The following is a 19,038-nucleotide window of genomic DNA, read 5'->3' as shown; positions in this document are numbered from 1 at the left end:
GCCCTGACTCTGCAAAATGGGAGAATGGACTTGGTGGACACTCAGTAGTCTCTGCCACATTGGGTAGAAGAGGGCATGTTTTCCATATATGTCTCTTGGTTGTGTCAGATGGCCTGGGTGATGGACTGTGATTTCTCTTTGATTTGTAGATGAGCCCATGGAGCCCACCGTGGAGGATGCTGTTTCCAGTGACTTTGGATTAATAAATAAATTGGATATACACTGTGACCTTAAAACACTCAATGATGACCTCAGAAAGAGCTTAGAGAGTGAAGAGAAGAAGAAAGCAAAGAGGGAAGAATCTAATGAAATAACCCATTCACAAGATATGAAAGAGAAGTTGGGCTCTGGTGAACCATCGTGTTCAGTTAAAGTGCATACAGCTCCTCAACCAGGTAGTAGAAGTTTTTCATCAGGCCATATTAAAGTCAAGATTGTCTTTGTGCTTGAGACATCATCATCCATGAGCCCTCTCATGAGCTAAAAAAGTGAAACACTCAAGAACATGGATCCCTGTTTTGTACACCTTATTATTACCTGAATTTAGATGAACAAATTGTTTAAAAAACCTGAAATAATAGCCTTATCATCCCCTAACACAGACATTTTAAGAATTCCATTTCTTTTTACTACCTTAAGGCCCTGGAGGTTTGAGAATCAAACTTTTGTCTGTGAGAAGGTATGGTGCTAAACATGTTTCTTTTCAGTGTTAACCGAGACACAGTAAATTTTAGATACTATGTCTGAAGTATAGACATTGTGAAATTCTTCAGTTTGCCATTAGATTTCTTTGTTTGTGTTAGTTGCTCAGTTGTGCCCAACTCTTTGTGACCCCGCGAACTGTACCCTCTGTTCATGGGATTCTCCAGGCAAGAATACTAGAGGGGATTGCTGTTTCCTTCTCCACAGGATCTTCCTGACCCTAGGGATCGAATACGGGTCTCCCTGCAGGCAGATTCTTTATCATCTGAGCCATCAGGGAAGCCCACTAGATTTCTTTATGTAAGCATAATTAATTTTAGTTAAAAATTATCCAAATTAACAAAAAATTTCCAGGGAGTTCCCTGGTGGTCGAGTGGTTAGGATTCCAGGCTTTCACTGCTGTGGCCTGGGTCCAGTCCCTGGTCAGGGAACTGAGATTCTGCAAGCTGTGCAGCCAAGAAAAATAATTCCACATTTTGATATTTAATTTCACCTTTAATAAGGTGAGACTTCTTTCTGTATTACCACTTATAAAAGAATTAGGCTTGGAAAATTTATCCAACATTAAATGGGTTTATTACATATATGCGTGCTGTATATATGAGTCTTTCAAAAAATTTCATTAAATGTCAATTTGCATAGTTGGTTCTTGAGTTTTTTCTTGTACAAAATAATCCAACTGAGAGATTTTTTAGTATTAGTTTTTTGTTTAAATTATATGTGTTAAAACACAGTATACTCTGAATTTTTTTTTTTTAAGGTTTCATGGCATTTACATTGCTGGTCTGAGATTTTGTCCTAATTGATAAGAATAGTCCAGTAAAATGTTTTGAATGATTTAAATAATTTCTTTCAACTCTTACTCTTTTGGTCATTACAGTCAGTTTGTTTACAATTTTTATTGTTCATTATAATAATTGCTTACATAATTTGAAAAGCCTTCATTTTGGAGAATTTTGGAGGCAAATGTAGACTGAATATCATAATGAATTTCCATGGAGCCTACCCTCATTTGAAACATTATTGACTCATGATGGCAGTCTTTTTTTTTTTTTTTTTCTTCTAGTTTTATTGGGATATGGTTGACATAAATTTGAGAAATGACACATTTCTCTGGCCAAAGAAAATGAATTTTCTAAGGCAACAGAGTGATGGCTAATTATAGAGGTTTTTGTTACTGGTTTATTAAAAGTCTTTTTTTTAAAGGTACATTTTGTTTTTAGTTGGGTTAATGAAGTTGTAATTTGGTCTCATTATCACTATTTTCTCATTAAACTAGTTTCTTTTGACCAGGTCTTGATCTCTGACTATCTCTTAACACTCTTGGTCTTCATTTTCTTCTGTATAAAATTGACTTTTATATGATTTGTGAATACTGTGTTTCAGGATCCTAAATTTTTATAAAACCATTTTTCTTTATTATTTTTAAAAAATGAAAAAATTATGTGTAATGTTAGAAAATTGGGAGAAAAGAGAACACTACAAAAAAAAAAAAGGAGAAATCCTTTATTTTTAAACTGTTAAACATTTTTAACAGTTAAAATGGCTGTTGATGTGGTGGTATATTTCAGACTTTTTCCCACGTATTTAATTGTATAATATATAATGTTTCAACAGTGAATAATGACAGAACCCCTAAAATTTCTAAAGCATTTAAAATGGCTGATATTCTGTTGCTTATTTTAAAAATTATGCAGTTGTTCTGTAACTGGGCATCTTGATTATTTTGAAGTTTTCATTTGTGTTCATTGTTAGCCTTTATCTCTTGTGATTTTCTTGGAATAGATTCCTTGAAAATAGCTTCCTAGATTAAAGGGTACTGACTCAATTTTGTAGTTCTTAATAGTAAACTTTTATAGTTTAAAGTGTTGTCAGCTTGATATTTGCTCTTTTTAATTAAAATTAGGGGCTTCCCTGGTGGCTCAGTGGTTGGGAATCTGCCAGCCAATTCAGAAGACGTGAGTTTGATCCCTGAGTCAGGAAGACACCCTGGAAAAGGAAATGGCAACCCACTCCAGTATTCCTTCCAGGATAATCTCATGGACAGAGGAGCCTGGTGGGCTATAGTCCATGGGGTCTTAAAGAGCAGCCTGAAAAGTTTCTGTTACTATTTACTTTCTTTGGCAGTTCTAAGATAAATTTAAAGATCAACTTAGAGGTCTACACCATGAAGCCTCTGAAACCTGCACTCAGAGCTAACCTAACAATTGGAACTCTTTGGACTACTTCTGTAGAACCTTTGAGATTTTTGAAAAATATTTCTGGAGCCAAATGTGATTGATCTGCTGTTTTAAAATTCCTTTTTAGGCAGAGGAGCAGATTTGAGTAAGCCTCCATGTCGAAAAGCAAAGGAAATCAGGAAAGAAAGGAAAAGGTTAAAACTCATGCAGCAGAACCCAGCTGGAGAATGCGAGGGCTTCCAAGCTCAGTGTCAGCCCTCATCTTTGCTCCCACCAAAGACTAAATCCAACCAACCCAAGTCACTTGAAGATTTAATTTTTGAATCTTTACCAGAGAATGCATCACACAAGTTAGAGGTACCTTGGAGGACATTTTTTTGTTTTTGTTGATTACCTTGTTTCTTTTCATTTGAGGATTATACAGTTGATGTTTTGCTGTTTATATAATGGGAAATTAAAGTGAACTGGGATGGAGTGGCCACTTAATATTTACTGAGTTAATTGCCTCTTAAGGAAAACTTTTTTTTCTTAAGATTTAAAAAGGTGGCTACTAAAGTTGTGAAAATTCCAGTTGTAGTGTTACTGTTATTTGAGGTACTCTGGCTTTTTGTACACCTTAAATTGAAATTTATTCATTAGAGTGAAAAATTTTAAAATAATTTATTTAAAATTTCATTTTTGGCAGTTTTGGTTTAGATAGTGAAAGAAATGGATCACAGTAGGTAAATCACTGTTTCATTGATTTTGATATTCTGGTCTTGATCAAGGGAACAAATGGTATTACGTATGCAAGCCAGCAGTTTAGACATTATAAATATAAATATGTCTGAATTTAGACAGTTTAGACATAATATGAATAGTTTTAGAGTATTATTCTTATTTTTCCCAAGTCAGTTTACATTCCAGGTTAAGTCTAGGTTTTTCAGTATTAGTTTGGTATATTTATAAAATTTTTTTCTGTAACATTTGCCATGATGACTTCATTATATTCTCCTACTTGATTAGTAACTGGTCAGCCTTTGAATTTATAGCTTAAAGTCATCTAAGAATATCACTTATCACTGAAAACCTGATGCTAAAAATTTACTTTGATGCAGTTTAAACCTTAGGACAGTATATATTCTTAGACATAAGTTTTGACAATTTTGATTATTATAATTCCTTGGCTGCTGTGTTTTGGTATTAACTTTCTCCTTCCCAAATTGTAAAAAGAATGGAACTCACCACTTAAAATACTTTATGAAGAGTCTTTTAGCTTTATTAGTAATGTATTCAGGGCAGCAGGTTTCACCTAATACAACACTTCTTCAGTGGGCAGCTTTTAGTTTTTTAATTAATTGGAGGATAATTGCTTTACAGTGTTGTATTGGTTTCTGCCATACGACAGTGTGAATCAGCCAAAAGTATACCTGTGTCCCCAACCTCTCGAGCCTCCCTCCCACCCCTGTAGGTTGTCATAAAGCACTGGGTTAAGCTCCTTGTGTTATAAGCTTTTATTTTTTTAATATGACCCCCAGAATGGATGGATTTTTCTTATCCACTAGGTGTCACTCTTTCATGAGAACAGCCCCTCATGGCACAAACAAGAAGTTTCCAGATAGGCTTCTATTACATTACATATGATTTTGTATTTTACTCTTCTGTTTTGCTAACATATTTTAACTGGTTAGTAAATAAGATTAAAGAAATGTCATCTGTTAACTGTGTATAGTTACCACTTGTAATGCATCCTCATTTTACATATGAGGAAACTAAGGCACTGAGAGGTTAATTTATTTACTTGACTAAAATGATAACTTTGAGATTTGAGTACAGGGAGCCTGACTTTAGAGTCTTTTTAAAGTATGCTATGGAATAGGAACAGTTTTTGAAAGTTGTCTTTTATACTTACATTAAAAAGTTGTAAGTTTAGAGTTAATGGTGTATGAGTGAGTGTCCAAAAAATATATTCACATTTTCAGTCTTTTGAATTGTTTTACTGAAGGTGAGTTGTGTACAGCTAATATTAAAGAGTATTTGTGTGTGTCTCTGTCTTGAATGCCAGAACTAATCTGTTGTTTTATAGCTGAGGCAGTCTTATGTAATTCAGTCAAAGAGATTAGTCTTAGAATTTGGGCAGGAACCTCTGCCTTGTTAATGAGTCTATAATTTGGAAAAATAGTATTTTTTCTCTATTTATTAACAGTTGATCTTTAGAGTTAAAATATTGCTGTTACATGTTTCTGCTTTAATATTTGTATTGAAACTTTGGGGTCTTTGAGGGTGGGAGTAACTGTTAATGCATATTCCATGGAATAAATAAGTGAATTAATGAACATTGTTTTTTACCTCCTTCTGAAGGTGAGGGTGGTGAGATCATCTCCACCAAGTTCACAGTTCAAAGCCACATTTCAGGAGTCTTACCAGGTCTATAAACGTTACCAGATGGTTGTTCACAGGGACCCGCCCGATAAACCAACTGTGAGCCAGGTCAGCAGGGCAAGTGTAATGTTTCTGAACAAATGAAAATTCCCCTCTATTTGATATCACTGTGTGAATTCTTGGTTTATTTGTGGTGCATTTTATTTATGTTCAATTTGCAGTATATCTGCAAAGAGATAGGACTGTGGGATAATGGACATTCTGAAAGTGCAGATTTTACCACAGGCCATGTTAAGTGCCTTTTATGTATAATTTCAACATGGGAAATGTTGAATCACCGTGTTTAAATCACCGTGTTAAAAATCACCCTGTTTAGATGCATTTACTTAAGACTCAGTGAAAAACAGATCTCTAAGTTAAAATATTTATTGGAAAAAAAAAAAGTTTAAAAAAAATCCCAGTTTTTCTGGTAGCCATACTTTGCCCAGCACAGTTAACATGCTTTATCTCCATGTAGACATCATGAATAGAGAGAGGTCCTAATAGCTAAATTACTCTTTGTTGGTGTACAGGCCATATACAACTGAGTAGGACTAGAACGGATAGTAGAATGTTTTAATTGATGTTCTCATATGAAGTCCTTGATTTGTAATTTTGTAAACCACATTACCCAAGAAAAATCTGGAGGGGGAAAAGCCCTTAATATAAGTAGAAGTGACAGAGCTAGTGTCAGTTACCATGGGCAACAATATTGATTCTGCTGTATGCAGAGAGTTAAATGGATAAAGGGAGAAATTAAACCAAAGAAATTGTCCCGGCCCTTGTGAGTTTAAATTTTTCATAAATATCGGTGTAAAGTTCATGCATCAGGCTCTGTGCTCGTCAGCCTGTTCCAAGGTTTACTCGTTTCATGAACAACGCCAGTGCTGAGCTTTGGCAGTGGATTTGCGGAGATCTTACTCTAGCCTCACCTTCAGAAGCATATCATCAGTAGAGATGTTTCAATAGCATTTGCTTGTATTTTCCTTGCTCTGAAGGTGAGGTTAGTACCTGTCTCCTTTGAGGACCCAGAGTTCAAGTCGTCCTTCAGCCAGTCATTTTCTTTGTATGTCAAGTATCAAATGGCCATACACCAGGATCCGCCCGATGAATGTGGGAAGACCGAGGTACCGTTCACTAAACGTTTTTTCCTATGCTGAGGTTGTCTATGAAGGAGCATACTGTATAACCTTCTTATGCCATTTTCTTATCTGTTAAGTGGAGCTGATGGTTCTTGCAGGGTGTATTCCTGAACTTTTGTGAAAACGAGTCATACATGTGATCATTTTAAATCCCTCAGACAGAAAGGATGTGTCCTTACTCAATGTTCTCTCCAGGAGCCTGAGTGTCGCGTGTTTATAGACCAGTCGTCGGGCTGTCAGCCGACGTCACTGCATGCACCGTGTGTGCCAGGCTGTGCCACAGCCCACAGTGGGGCGTCTCTGTCTTCGAGGCATTGATGTTCACACGGGAAAGATGAACCAGTGAACAAATACAGCTTAACAAGAAGCACATGGAAAAAACCGAATACGTTGAGGTCGTTTCAGTTCAGTTGCTCAGTTGTGTCCGACTCTTTGTGACCCCATGGACTGCAGCATGCCAGGCTTCCCTGTCTATCACCCAGGGGTGAGGTTGTATAGAGCATCATTTGACAAGCCTTTGTTGAGGGCCTGTGTTTTCTAGCTGCAGATATTTAGATGAGTAAGAGATTGCATACTTTTCACAGTTGGACAGTGATGTCTTCGAAGAAAGATGCCAACAGACACAGAAGGATTGAAGTTTTGATTTTTGTGTCTTTTTAATGACACAATGTGTTAGCTTAAAAAAGATGGTTAATAGGACAGGAGTTAATGCTGCATGTTCCCTGTGAGAAGGCTGACTCTGGGTCTCCCAGAGCCTTTCTAGTTAAAGTGTAGTCTGCAGACCAGCAGCATCAGTGTCACTGAGAACACAGAATCTCAGGTTTCCCCTCAGACCTACTGAATCAAAGTCCGCATTGTGAACTAGGTCTCCAGGTGATTTCATATGCACATTCTGATTTGAGAAGTGCTCCCACAAATTCCCTGTTGAGACCCGTAGCTGTGGGTGGTAGCATTTATAGATAAGGATTCTGCCAGGTGCAAGAAGGTCTCCTTTGATACTCTCAGGAGGTCTTAATTCTTTTCTGCACGTTACTCTTTCCTACTACCCTTGAGATTCTGGCCTTGTGCCTTCCTGCTTCCCAGGTATGGATAGTTGGGCAAAAACACATCTGATGTGTTCCCACTAAACCTCAACTGCTCCCCCTGGCCCCGACTCCGTTTTTGGGCTTCAGTCCTCTATGGGGTCCATTCCATTGGGGAGACAGATGGGTAAGCAATTCCAGTGCTGTTCGAGTTAGCTGGTGGATTAGTAAGGAAAGCCACCTTAGTGTGAGACTGAAGTGAGAGAGGATTTTCTGAAAGAAGTGACATCTGAGCCAAGTCCAAAAAGATCAGTGCCACTTAACCTCCAGGCAGGCTCTAGGGCAGTGTTATATTTAGGCTCAAGGTATATTTGAGGATTTTTAAAATAGCTTATGTTTACATTCACTACCATCAGCAGTACGGAACTCTGAATATGTGATTTGATCTTTTTTTACATTGAAATAATAGTGTATTTCTTTATTATAACCAAATCAGCTCAGTTCAGTTGCTCAGTCATGTCCGACTCTTTGCGACCCCATGGACTGCAGCATGCCAGGCTTCCCTGTCCATCACCAACTCCAGAGCTTGCTCAAACTCATGTCCATCCAGTTGGTGATGCCATCCAACTATCTCATCTTCTGTCGTCCCCTTCTCTTTCTGCCTTCAGTCTGTCATGGGTTTGCCTTAATGATTCATTTTATAGGATCACATAGAAAATTCATACTGGTGGGAAAGTTTGTGATTGTTTAGTACTTTGATTTCATACAAGTGAGTATATTTAGCTTTGATAAATTTTTTAACTTCATTCATAGAGTTTTATTTATCTTGCGTCTAACTGAATTCATATGGAGTTTTCAGAGATATTTGAAATGATACTGTTTTTCATATGGGTCAGTTTGTCATGTCTCTGAATGTAGTTTCTAAGAAGTAACATGAGATAGCATTTTGTAAGTCAAGACTGTGCTGTGCTTTTATTTCTTTATAACAGTTTTGTTGTTGTTTAGTCACTTAAGTCGTGTCTGACTCTGCGACCCCATGGACTGCAGCACACCAGGCTTCCCTGTCCTTCATTGTCTCCCGGAGTTTGCTCAAACTCACGTCCATTGAGTCGATGATGCCGTCTAATCTTGTCATCCTCTGTCATCTCCTTCTCCTCCTGGCCTCATTCTTTCTCAGTATTGGGATCTTTTCCAGTGAGTTGGTTCTTTGCATCAGGTGGCTCAGTTATTGGAGCTTCAGCTTCAGCCTCAGTCCTTTCAATGGATAGGGTTGATTTCCTTTAGGATTGATTGGTTTGATCTCCTTGCTATCCAGGGGACTCTGAAGCGTCTTCTCCAGCACCACAGTTCGAAAGTATCAGTTTTTCAGCACGCCGCCTTCTTGATGGTCCAGCTCTCATAGCTGTACATGACTACTGGAAAAATCGTGCTTTGACTATATGGACCTTGGATGTATAATTCACGTAGTATACAGTTTACCCATTTGAAGTGTATGACTGAATGGTTTTTAGTATATTCAGAGTCATGCAGCCATTATCACTAACGCCAGAAGGTTTTCATCATCCAAAAAAGAAACCTCATCCCCAGAGTGGGCACTCATTATCCTTCAGACATCCCAGCTCTAGGCGACCATATTCCACTTTCTCTTCCTGGATTTCTTTAATCTGGACAGTTCAGGTAAATGAAATTGTATCCTACTGGTCTCTTGTTGACTGGCTTCTTTGCTTAGCATTTTTGCAGGCTTCATCCGTGTGGTAGCGTGTGTCAGTACTTTACTCCGTTTTGTGGCTGGATAATATTTTGTTGTATGGATGTACCAGAGTCTGTTTCTCTGTTCATCCATTGATGGCCATTTGGGTGGTTTTCATTTTGGGCTTATATAGAAGGCTTTGCTATGGATATTCATGGGCAGGTTTTTATTATTAATGGGCATATGTTTTCATTTCTCTTGGGTATATACCTAGGAGTGGAATTGCTAGGTCATAGGAACGAATAAATGTAAATAAATAAATAAAAACTCTGTGTTTACCTTTTGAGGAACTGCCATACTGTTTTTCAAAGTGCTACCCTTTTTAAATTCTTGGTCATCTGAGTTGGTGTGAAGTGGTATCTCATTGAGGGTGTGTTTATTTTTTTTGGCTGCACCTCAGCACATCCCCCAACTAGGAACTGAATCTGAACCCGCTGTGTTGGAAGCGCAGGGTCTTAAGCACTGGACCACTAGGGAAGTCCTTTCATTGAGGTTTTGATTTGCAGAGGAAATGGCATCCCGCTCCAGTATTCTTGCCTGGAGAATCCCATGGACAGAGCCTGGCAGGCTACAGTTCGTGGGATCGCAAGAGTTGGATACAACTTAGCAGCTAAACCACCACCACCGATGGCTGATTATATTGAGCATCTTTTCATGTGCTTTTTGGGGCAGTTTGTATATTTTCTTTGAGTAAATGTCTGCTTACATATTTTGCCTATTTAAAATTTTTTGCCCATTTTAAAAAATATTAGAAAAATTTTAGATATTTTAAAGTAATAAAAATATTTTTTAAAGATTAGAAAATATCTTCCATTCTGTGGATTATCTATCTCTCTAGTAGGATTTTTAATTTTAAAATCTGTTTTGTTTGATATTGGTATAGCCATTCCATCTACTTGTGGTTTCTGTTTGCATGATATGTCTATACTATTTTATTGTCAGTCTATTTGTGTCTTTGAGTTTCAAGTATGTCTCTTTTAGTCACTGTATATTTAGATCTTGTTTTTTTGTTTGTTTTAATTTGGAGGGAGAGCAGTCTCTTCCATTTAGCTGAAGTGTTTAATCAATCCATATTTAATGTTGTTAATGATGGAGTTGGATTTATGTCTTCATTTCACTTTTGTTCTGTTTCATGTCTTTCTTCTTCTATTTCTTTACTGTTTTCTTTTGCACTAACGAATATTTTCTAGTGTAGGATTTCAATTATTCTTAACTTTTTCACTATGTATTTTTGAGATGTTCTCTTAGTAGCTGCTCTAGGCTTACCATATACCTATTGACCTACAGGAGTGACTTCAGATTTATGCCAGCTTGAGCCCAGTGAGGAATAAAATGCTGCTGCTGTTGAGCTCCAGTCACTCCTCTCACTTCGTGTGCTGTTTATAATTTATACATGTTGTGATCTCAATATATGTTGTTTAGTTATTACTTTATATGACTTTGGATGTCTTTTGTAAAGCTGAGAGGAGAAATAGGAACAAGTATTCATTTATGATTTGTTAAAATTAACCTTAACTTCCATTTCTGGTTCTGTTCCATCTCTTCCTGTGTATTCGAGTTACTATCTAATATAATTTTCTTAACTGTAGTTCACCTTTGTTTCCATCCATCTTCTTTACAATGTTGTCAAATATATTACTTTTCTATATGTTACTGTCCCAACAATGCAATTATATACACATTGTTAGATGCATTTGGTTTTAACATCAGAGAAGAAAGGAGAAAATGCATTTGTATTCGAGAAGCCTCTGATGATACTCCCTGGAGCCTCAGCCTTGGGTATTGCACAGTCTCCCCACAACGACAGTGGTTTTAGTAGTGTTCTCTTTGTCTCTTTCCCTGATCTCTCAGTTAAAGTGTTTGTTGTTTCACATCTAGGTCTTAGGCTTCATCATTTGCTGACTGGTTGCTGTATTTTCAACAGTGCCCTGGAGCATAAATTGCTCTGTAGTTTGATTTATTAAATTTAGTTGCCTTTGCAGCTTCAGTTCTTTTTTTTTTTTTCATTTATTTTTATTAGTTGGAGGCTAATTACTTTACATCATTACAGTAGTTTTTGTCATACATTGAAATGAATTAGCCATGGTGTTCTTGAGGCCAGTCTTTGAGGTTTTTTTCTGACCCCATGCTTAGTTGCTCAGCCATGTCCGACTCTGCGACCCTTTTTGACTATAGCCCGCCAGACCCCTCTGTCCATGGGGTTTTCCAGGCAAGAATACTGGAGTGGGTTGCTGTTTCCCTTCTTCAGGGGATCTTCTTGACCCAGGGATTGAACCTGTGTCTCCTGTGTTGCAGGTGGATTCTTTACCTGCTGAGCCATCAGGGCTCTTCTCCACTGTCTTTTTTTTCCACTTTCCTTCTGGTAAACCAGCTAGCTGGCCTCCAGTTTAGCTTGAGAGAGAGAGAGAGAGAGAGAGAGAGAGAGAGAGAGAGAGATCGTCTCTGTTCTTATGGCCCCCCTGTGCCCCCTTGTGTCCATGCTTTGGAGCTGCGAGCAGGGACAGTTCCTTTCTGCTTTATGAACAGGGCACTGGTCAGGAACTTGGTCCTAGTTCTGATCTTTTTTAGGTAGATTATTAAACTTGGGCTTATTAAGAGAGAATTTTAAGACCTGTGAGCTGCCCTGATGGTAGTTCTGTGTCGGGAGATGGTCACTGCTGCAGGTGACTCCTTTACTTGCTGCCTTTTTATCCTAGAAATTCTTCCTTCACTTGGCAAATCCTTGCTCAGAGATAGAGAGTAAGTTCCTGTGGTGCTGGCTGCCTAGAGAAACTGATGTGGACATGCTGCTCCTCAGTCTCCACGTGTGGCGTTCTATACTGAAGGAACCTAATTCTTGTTGTGGAGTATGAGTTTTCCTCCTACTTGGGTATGGTTTTCTATGTGAGTAACCAGCTGGTGTCCCAGTGCTCAGAGACAGGAAGAAAAGCCAGAAAAGTTCTCCATTGGAAAGTTCAAGTGATCTGACCTGCTTTCCTGGCTCCAGGCAGCAGCTCTCTGTTTGGTGGTTTTGTCTATATAATGGGCCAAACTAATTTAATTATGTTCAAGAAAATACATTTTTGCTTTTGTTGTTGTAAAACATTTGAAGTAAATAACAGTCAGCATACTAACTTGGGAACTTTAAGCAACCATATCAATGCAGAAAATCTATTTTTAACTCTGTTGGTAACTGTAAAATAAAATCACTTAGGCACCCCAAGAAGTAGGTTATTTTTTGAGAGATTTGATGAGGATATAAATAAATATAGATTGCTTTGATATCCAGAATAGCAAGTCAGTTCTTTTTAGTAACATCTTCAGAAAAGTAACACATAATTGCAGAGGGTGAGATTGTATGAAACTTCATAAATGATTATGTATGTTTGTTTCCATTACTGTTTTCAATCATTCAGGTAGATATCAGATTTTCAGAAAATAATACTATCTAGATAAAATAAAGCAGGAGTAATTTGTGACCTATCTTTTGTATAATACAATATGAAGCCAGCATTTAAAAATCTTTGTTTTTCAAAATACAAGTAATTCCATAGGATACAAATATGGGATTTTTAGCTAAAATTTTATTGATGTTATAGATAGTACCATTATCTAATAGTATTAAGTGCCAGTAGATCTCGGCTCTTCTAAACTGTGTGGAGAACAGGCCGTAGCCATAGCTCCAGTAGTCGCATTACAATTCTGAGGCATTGACTGAATTGTTTTCCAGGTTTTCTTACGGACTTTCAGACAAAGGGAAATTGAGAGAATGGTATACTGACTACCTTGTTTCCATCATCTAGATTCAACACGGGTTAGTTTTCTGTGTTTGCTTTATCTCTTTTTGTGTGTTGAATCATTCTGTTTTTTTTTTTTTTTTTTTCTTCATTGGACATACTGTAGTTTATTCAAGCAATCTAGTTAATGGACATGGGACTTGTTTCTAATCTTCTGCTGTTTTAGATAGAATAATTTTGTCATTTTGCTTTTGGGTGGAGGTGTACTTTTTTGCTTGATCTGACCTAGTGCATCAAAGGACAAGAGCTCATAGAGTTTTGCTAGTTATTGTCAAATTCCCTCCATGGTTGTACTCTCTTTATTCCAGAGTATGAGAGTGTCTTTCTCCATAGCACTCCTAAATGAATTGGTCTCAGACTTTGTGGATTTTTTTTTTTTTTTTTGGTATCCTTAGTTAATTTTTAGAGTATGGAAAGGATGTTAGGAAGAAGTTTCTTATTTTGGATGATCTCTGTGATCATAAGCTGAAATGTATATAAAGAATTTTGTTTTGTATTTACATTTTGTATAGTTTAATGAAACAGGTGAGAGACTGATTCTGATGGGAACAGAAAAGTGGAAAGGAGTAAGCGGAAGCATTCTAAGGGATCATGAAGTCGACAGGACTGTTGTCCTAACTAGGAATATTTTTAACAAGGTTTAAAAATAATCTTTCTAAGAGTGTCTTTAATGACTCAACATTTTTCTCAATTAGAATAGAGATCTGCTGTATTAATAATGAGTGAATCCAGATTATTTTCTTAATAAAACTTGTAAGCAGTAAGAGATTAGACCTTGTCTGGTCTATAAGAAGTCTGCACTCAAGAGATTGGCTTACACTGTGTCCCTTTCTGTCCTCATTGTAGGATAATTGTGTGATGTGATTTTGTGTTTGTATGTGTGTGTATCATATCAAAGTTGCATTATTATAGAATTAAAGGGAATTTGATTTAAATTTTAAGAGCAGTATATATTCCTCTCCTTTTTTTAAAAAAAATTATTGCTTAAATAGTTTGTTACAGAACAACTTTCCTTCTCATTTTGAATTTGGAGGTACTATATATACAACTGAATACAAAGAGGAATGAAAGGTATCAAAACCAAACTTGTGATTCTCTGCTCATGTGACATAAACCAGCTTTGTGTATTACCTGAAATATAGCTGGGGTCAGTACGGAAAGTAAACCTGGCTTGAGTGATTTGCTCGGAAGTCGCTGTGTGGCAGTGATTGGGCGTTGTCTGGTGTCATGCAGGGCGGGCCCGCTGGTGGCGCCATTGTTATCTGCCCCCTCTTCTTGGCCCACCACTCCTTGGTTGGGGGGAGGGGCTGGGCAGGTGCTGCCTTTGGGTTGTGACTCCTCTGACTTTATTCTTCGTCCAGTGTGTTCACAAGGATCTTTCTTGAACTGCTTGTTCTGTGGCTTTGTTATCTGCAGTGGACACCTGCCTCCTTTTAATAAGTCCCTGTTACAGGTCTGTATTGGGCTTCCCTTGTGGCTCAGCTGGTAAAGAATCCGCCTGCAATGCGGGTTTGATCCCTGGGTTGGGAAGATCCCCTGAGAAGGGAAAGGCTACCCACTCCAGTATTCTGGCCTGGAGAATTCTGTGGACTGTATAGTCCATGGGGTTGCAAAGAGTCGGACAAGACTGAGTGACTTTCATTTTCACTTTCACAGATCTATACTACAGAGAACTTCCTCCTATAAGTGTACTGTTCTCTAATTAAACAGAGGAGGTTCTCAGGCTTCATGGTCACCCTGTTTCATGTTTTCATTTTCCCTTTTATTATGTCACACATTCACAAGTTAGTGGCAAGAAAATATGATAGTGGGAGATGAAAGTAGTTTATCACTTGCTTGATGTCTTTGTTAACAGTAAAGTCACTTTTCTGGCATAAGTCACAGAGCCCATCATCTTTGTTTCTGTTCAGATTGTTTGAAACACAGTGATCTTTGAATCTATGGATGAAGATAGTGGAAATGTTTTCCTAGGCCACAAGTATGCAGTTGAATAACACCAGACAGTTACTCTCTGTTTGTTTGTAGATAGCCATGACATTGACAGTGTTACTTACCATTTATTGTTTTTTTTAAAGAAATCTTTAAATAGGCTTTTTTAAAAGAAAAAGATGAACAAAGTTTGTTTTTTACAGTAGTTTTAGGTTAAGAAGCTTTTTTGGAAAGAAGTTCACATATTATTTGAAAGACATATCACTAGGATTAATATATCTGAATTACGTATTTTTACCTTAATTTTATAAAGAACCTTAAGATGGAAAATTTCGAGTGTTTGTAGGGATAATAGTACAGTGAACCCTGTATGCCCGTTGCCCAGCTTCAACAGTGTCTTCACTTAGCCTATTTCCCCTTGCCACCTTTTGTTTGTTGTCCCTGAAATTATACTCTTTTATCTATAAATACTTCAAATTTTTTGGTTTATTCCATCAAGCAGTCTTGTATAACTTTAAAAATTACAATGATTGAGGTCATTTCATGCTATCCTAAAGCACTGTTTTCTAAAATTAGTTCAGAGAACTTACTGTGAGAGACTCACACATCAGGAGACCTCTACTTCTGAGGGATATTTATTTTGGGGAAAGTTACCTTAGAATCGGGCACAAATGATTAGACAGTAAGCGTGGTAGAGAAAAGGTTGCCATGGGTCTCTTCTGACCCCACGGAGAACGGAAAGGAATAGCATACTGAGAATGCCAGACTCTTGTCTCACTCCAGCCGCCAGGCGGCGCTCTAGATACAGAACAGGTTTGCTCTTAACATCCAGGCTCCGTCCCTCCGGGATGTGTGTTTACAGCCTAAGAAGTATGGATAATACTTCTTCTGCCATTTATAAGAATTACTTTGCAATGAGGCATTGAACATGATAATTGCAAATGATTCTTTGCTTGTTAAAGATGTAAGTATTTTCCAGATCTTAACCTAGAGTGAAGCTTTCAGATTTGTTTTCCCTTCTTAATAGCCTTACTCTATGTATATGAAAATAATAACATCTTATGTTTAGAAAATTATTCACTGTATCATACTGACATTTTCCTTCAGTTATGCAGAGAAACCAGACAATTTTGTATAGGATAGGTATATACTATTTTATAAATACCTAACTGTCATAATCAATAGAATTTGAGTGATGGCAAAGGGTGAGCATTTTGAAATCATAAGATATTTTTTCAGGCTACTTTTTGAGTAAAGTAGAAGGCATGAAGTAGAGGGCAACATTTGTACAATTCAGTCAAAAAAGCCATGTTCTGTGAGCAGCCCCTAAGTCAGGACAGTTTTGTGTCGTAGTTTCTCTTGAGGTGTGCTTTTTTATTAATAATAGTTAAATTATCAAAGTTTTAAAATAATTTACTTTGAGCAGAGGCCATGGTTTTATTCCCATGTCATACTGTTAATTCTGAGGAAGATGCTAAGGTTAGAGTTAAACCAGCAGTGGGAACATTTTTTTCTAAAAGTTCTTTCTTTAGGTCAAGAATTTCCAAAACTTGTCTCAGGTCATAAAATCATAGCTTCATAAAACATGGAAGGACCTTCATGATTGTATAGAGGGTATGGATAGGATATGGATTCACTCCTTTACTTAGAGAATTAATTTGTCCAGGGTAACACAGGTGGTGAGTGGCAGAGCATTGTCTCCAAATTTAAGTGCTTTTTGCACTAGACCATGGTGTTGCCATGTTAAGGCATAAAAGTGGGCCAAAATAATTAACCTCAAATAACTGACACCAGTGAATGAACTGTTCAACATAAAGCAAAATTTCCAGACAATTGAAACATTTTCATTGTTGAGATTTTATGTGTTCTGATCATTTGAAATGAGTCTTTTCCAAGAAAAAAAAGAAATGAGTCTTTTCCAAATGTATCGTGTTCTTTCTTGCCTTCTGTCCCAGAACACTGAATAAGACTTGTCGTGATAGTGGCACTCATATCCTCAGGCGTGTTCTGCCATCACAGCATTTCTATGTACCACATACCCTCACACTACTGCTTTTTTCCCTAAAGTTACTCTATTTTCATCCTGTTTCCCTTCTCTTTTTGCGCTTGGTTTTTGCGGTGTTTGTCTAGTTTGGTATTCTTGCCCTTCCTAATTTGTGGTTTCTTGATGTGTTTGTAAAAATATTTATTGAGCACATACTGTGTGCCTTGTGGTGTCTGAGAGGCATTTGCTCTGGTCAGCAAATGAGTGAGTAAGTCAGATCAGTGATCCCTTGCTCTTGTGGCGCTCACATCCTAGGGTGGGAGGGAGTGGCCAGAGGTAGTCATTTGAGAGGAGCTGTACTAAATGAGCAAATTACACAGGTCAGCAGCGGGTAACTGTAAAGGAAGGCAGAACAGGTGTAACAGAAGAGTGGATGGTTTAGTTACTGGCTTGGAAACTGGATCACCAAGTTAATTGTTAGTACAGTTAGCAGTCAAGGGGAAAATGGGGAAGGGAGCTGGAGGGTTTCTTCTGCATGTTGGGGACAGAAGCACTGGGACATTCCTTTTTGAGTCCTCATTGTAACCTTTATTGCTTTCTTCTGGAGTTTGAATGTCTGAAATTCTAGAGTAGTTTGCTAATTGATCTCTAGTTGAGGTATTCTTTAATGTAATAGTTTATAGTTAATATGTAGCTACTTATACTGTCTTCTGGAAGCTGAGGAATGAGACTGTGAGCAGGATGTTTGGTGTCAAATTTAATGTGTGGCACTGAGTGGACGCTGATTCTTGATTAACCACCTGCAGGAGGAGAGATGTGCCCTGTGATAAATGATCTGGCTTGAATAGTGTGAAGATGATACCAGTACTAGTAGATAGCCTTGGTGTGTTTACCATTCTGGACATTTTGGATAAGAATATTGATGACAGGTAGTCTGAATAGCATCACAGGTAACATTGTGGACTCAGATCAGATACTTGCCTTAAGTCTCATCTTCCCCACTTACTACCTGTGTAGCTTGGAGCAGGTTTCTGCTTCCTCTGCTTTCTACTCTTCAGGTTCCTCATTTGTGAGCATGGGGAGAACAGCACATGGGGCTCATTGTGAGAACCAAGTCAAGTTAAAGGTGCTTGGCTAAATTATCATCAGCTAAACCAGTTGCTGGGATGTGGATGATGATAAACCATTTGGAAGCATCAGAGCCACTGAGGTCAAGAGCAAACAAGTGATACTTCTGGTTCATCCAGCCAGCATTTGCAAATTATAGTTTTCCTCATTTTGTTCTTCCATTTTAATTGTTACATTTGTCTGAATTAAAAGATCTCATATGTTTTAAATTTTAATATTAAATTAGTTCTTTCAAAGGAAAAAAGTAGTAATACTCAAAACCATTCAGTTTGGTTCATCAACGTGTAATTTTACTCTTTAAAATCCTATTATACCGCCTGAAACTTCTAAAATATATCATTTGGTGAAGATTCATATGTATATTTCTTAATTGCTTTACTTAGAACCGGAAATAAAGGAACTGTGGATGTTTCTGTGCCTTGCCTCTGGTGGTGGAGTTTCTTGCTTATTCTGCGAATAGATCCCTCCTTTTGAAAAATAAGCTATATTTTATTAGAGTACCATAATCTATGATATAATTTGTGTTTATACACTGACTTATAAGGATTGTCTGCCAAAGTCAAAAGAAGTGCACGGTGCAGAGTGCCAGGAATGGAGTAGATGCCCAGTGGGACATTCACTGAATGAATAGGCAGCTGAGCTGACCATTTTTCAGAAACAGCTGGAGAGAGAGCTCTCTGTTGCCAAATGGAAAACTACAAGGAAGAAAATGTGTTCTTGAAACCTGTGATGTGAAACCAAAGGAAAATTCACATGATGTCAAAGCTCTTGACAGTTGTCCTTCTGTACGAAATAAAAGCTGAGGGAAAGTGTTGAGAAAGTTAAGTACGTTTTAGTGCGTGCAGAGTTCACGTGAAAGGGATCATCTTGTTGGGAGCACCATTGCTGTTTGTAGTGTTTGTATTTCAGGTCTGCTTCTTCCATTAAGTCTGAGGAACCTCTAGTTTTACGACCTCCTGGTAATGACTTGACAAGTGAACAATGCCACCTATTGAGGACTGGCTGGCCTAAACAAGGGAAGTTTG

The 19,038-nt window shown here is 37.7% G+C and overlaps 1 protein-coding gene across 10 annotated transcripts in view; it reads left to right on the top strand.

Moving 5' to 3' along the window:
- Nucleotides 1-19,038, top strand: part of ATE1 (arginyltransferase 1) — a 160,257-nt gene that overhangs the window by 18,159 nt on the left and 123,060 nt on the right. For 7 of the 10 annotated variants that reach the window (XM_020910812.2, XM_020910793.2, XM_020910780.2 and 4 more), the window contains 3 exons: nt 150-395; nt 3,010-3,239; nt 5,223-5,351. In XM_020910812.2, the coding sequence (XP_020766471.2) occupies nt 150-395; nt 3,010-3,239; nt 5,223-5,351 (605 nt within the window). Of the gene's footprint in view, nt 1-149; nt 396-3,009; nt 3,240-5,222; nt 5,352-6,280; nt 6,410-19,038 lie in introns of all 10 variants that reach the window. The other 3 variants (XM_020910804.2, XM_020910787.2, XM_070470310.1) reach the window with 2 other exon arrangements.

This window comes from Odocoileus virginianus, chromosome 7, assembly GCF_023699985.2.
Source record: "Odocoileus virginianus isolate 20LAN1187 ecotype Illinois chromosome 7, Ovbor_1.2, whole genome shotgun sequence".
Classification (NCBI taxonomy): domain Eukaryota; kingdom Metazoa; phylum Chordata; class Mammalia; order Artiodactyla; family Cervidae; genus Odocoileus; species Odocoileus virginianus.
The sequence above is the reverse complement of the archived record's forward strand: the minus strand, read 5'-3'. Positions and strand labels throughout refer to the sequence as shown.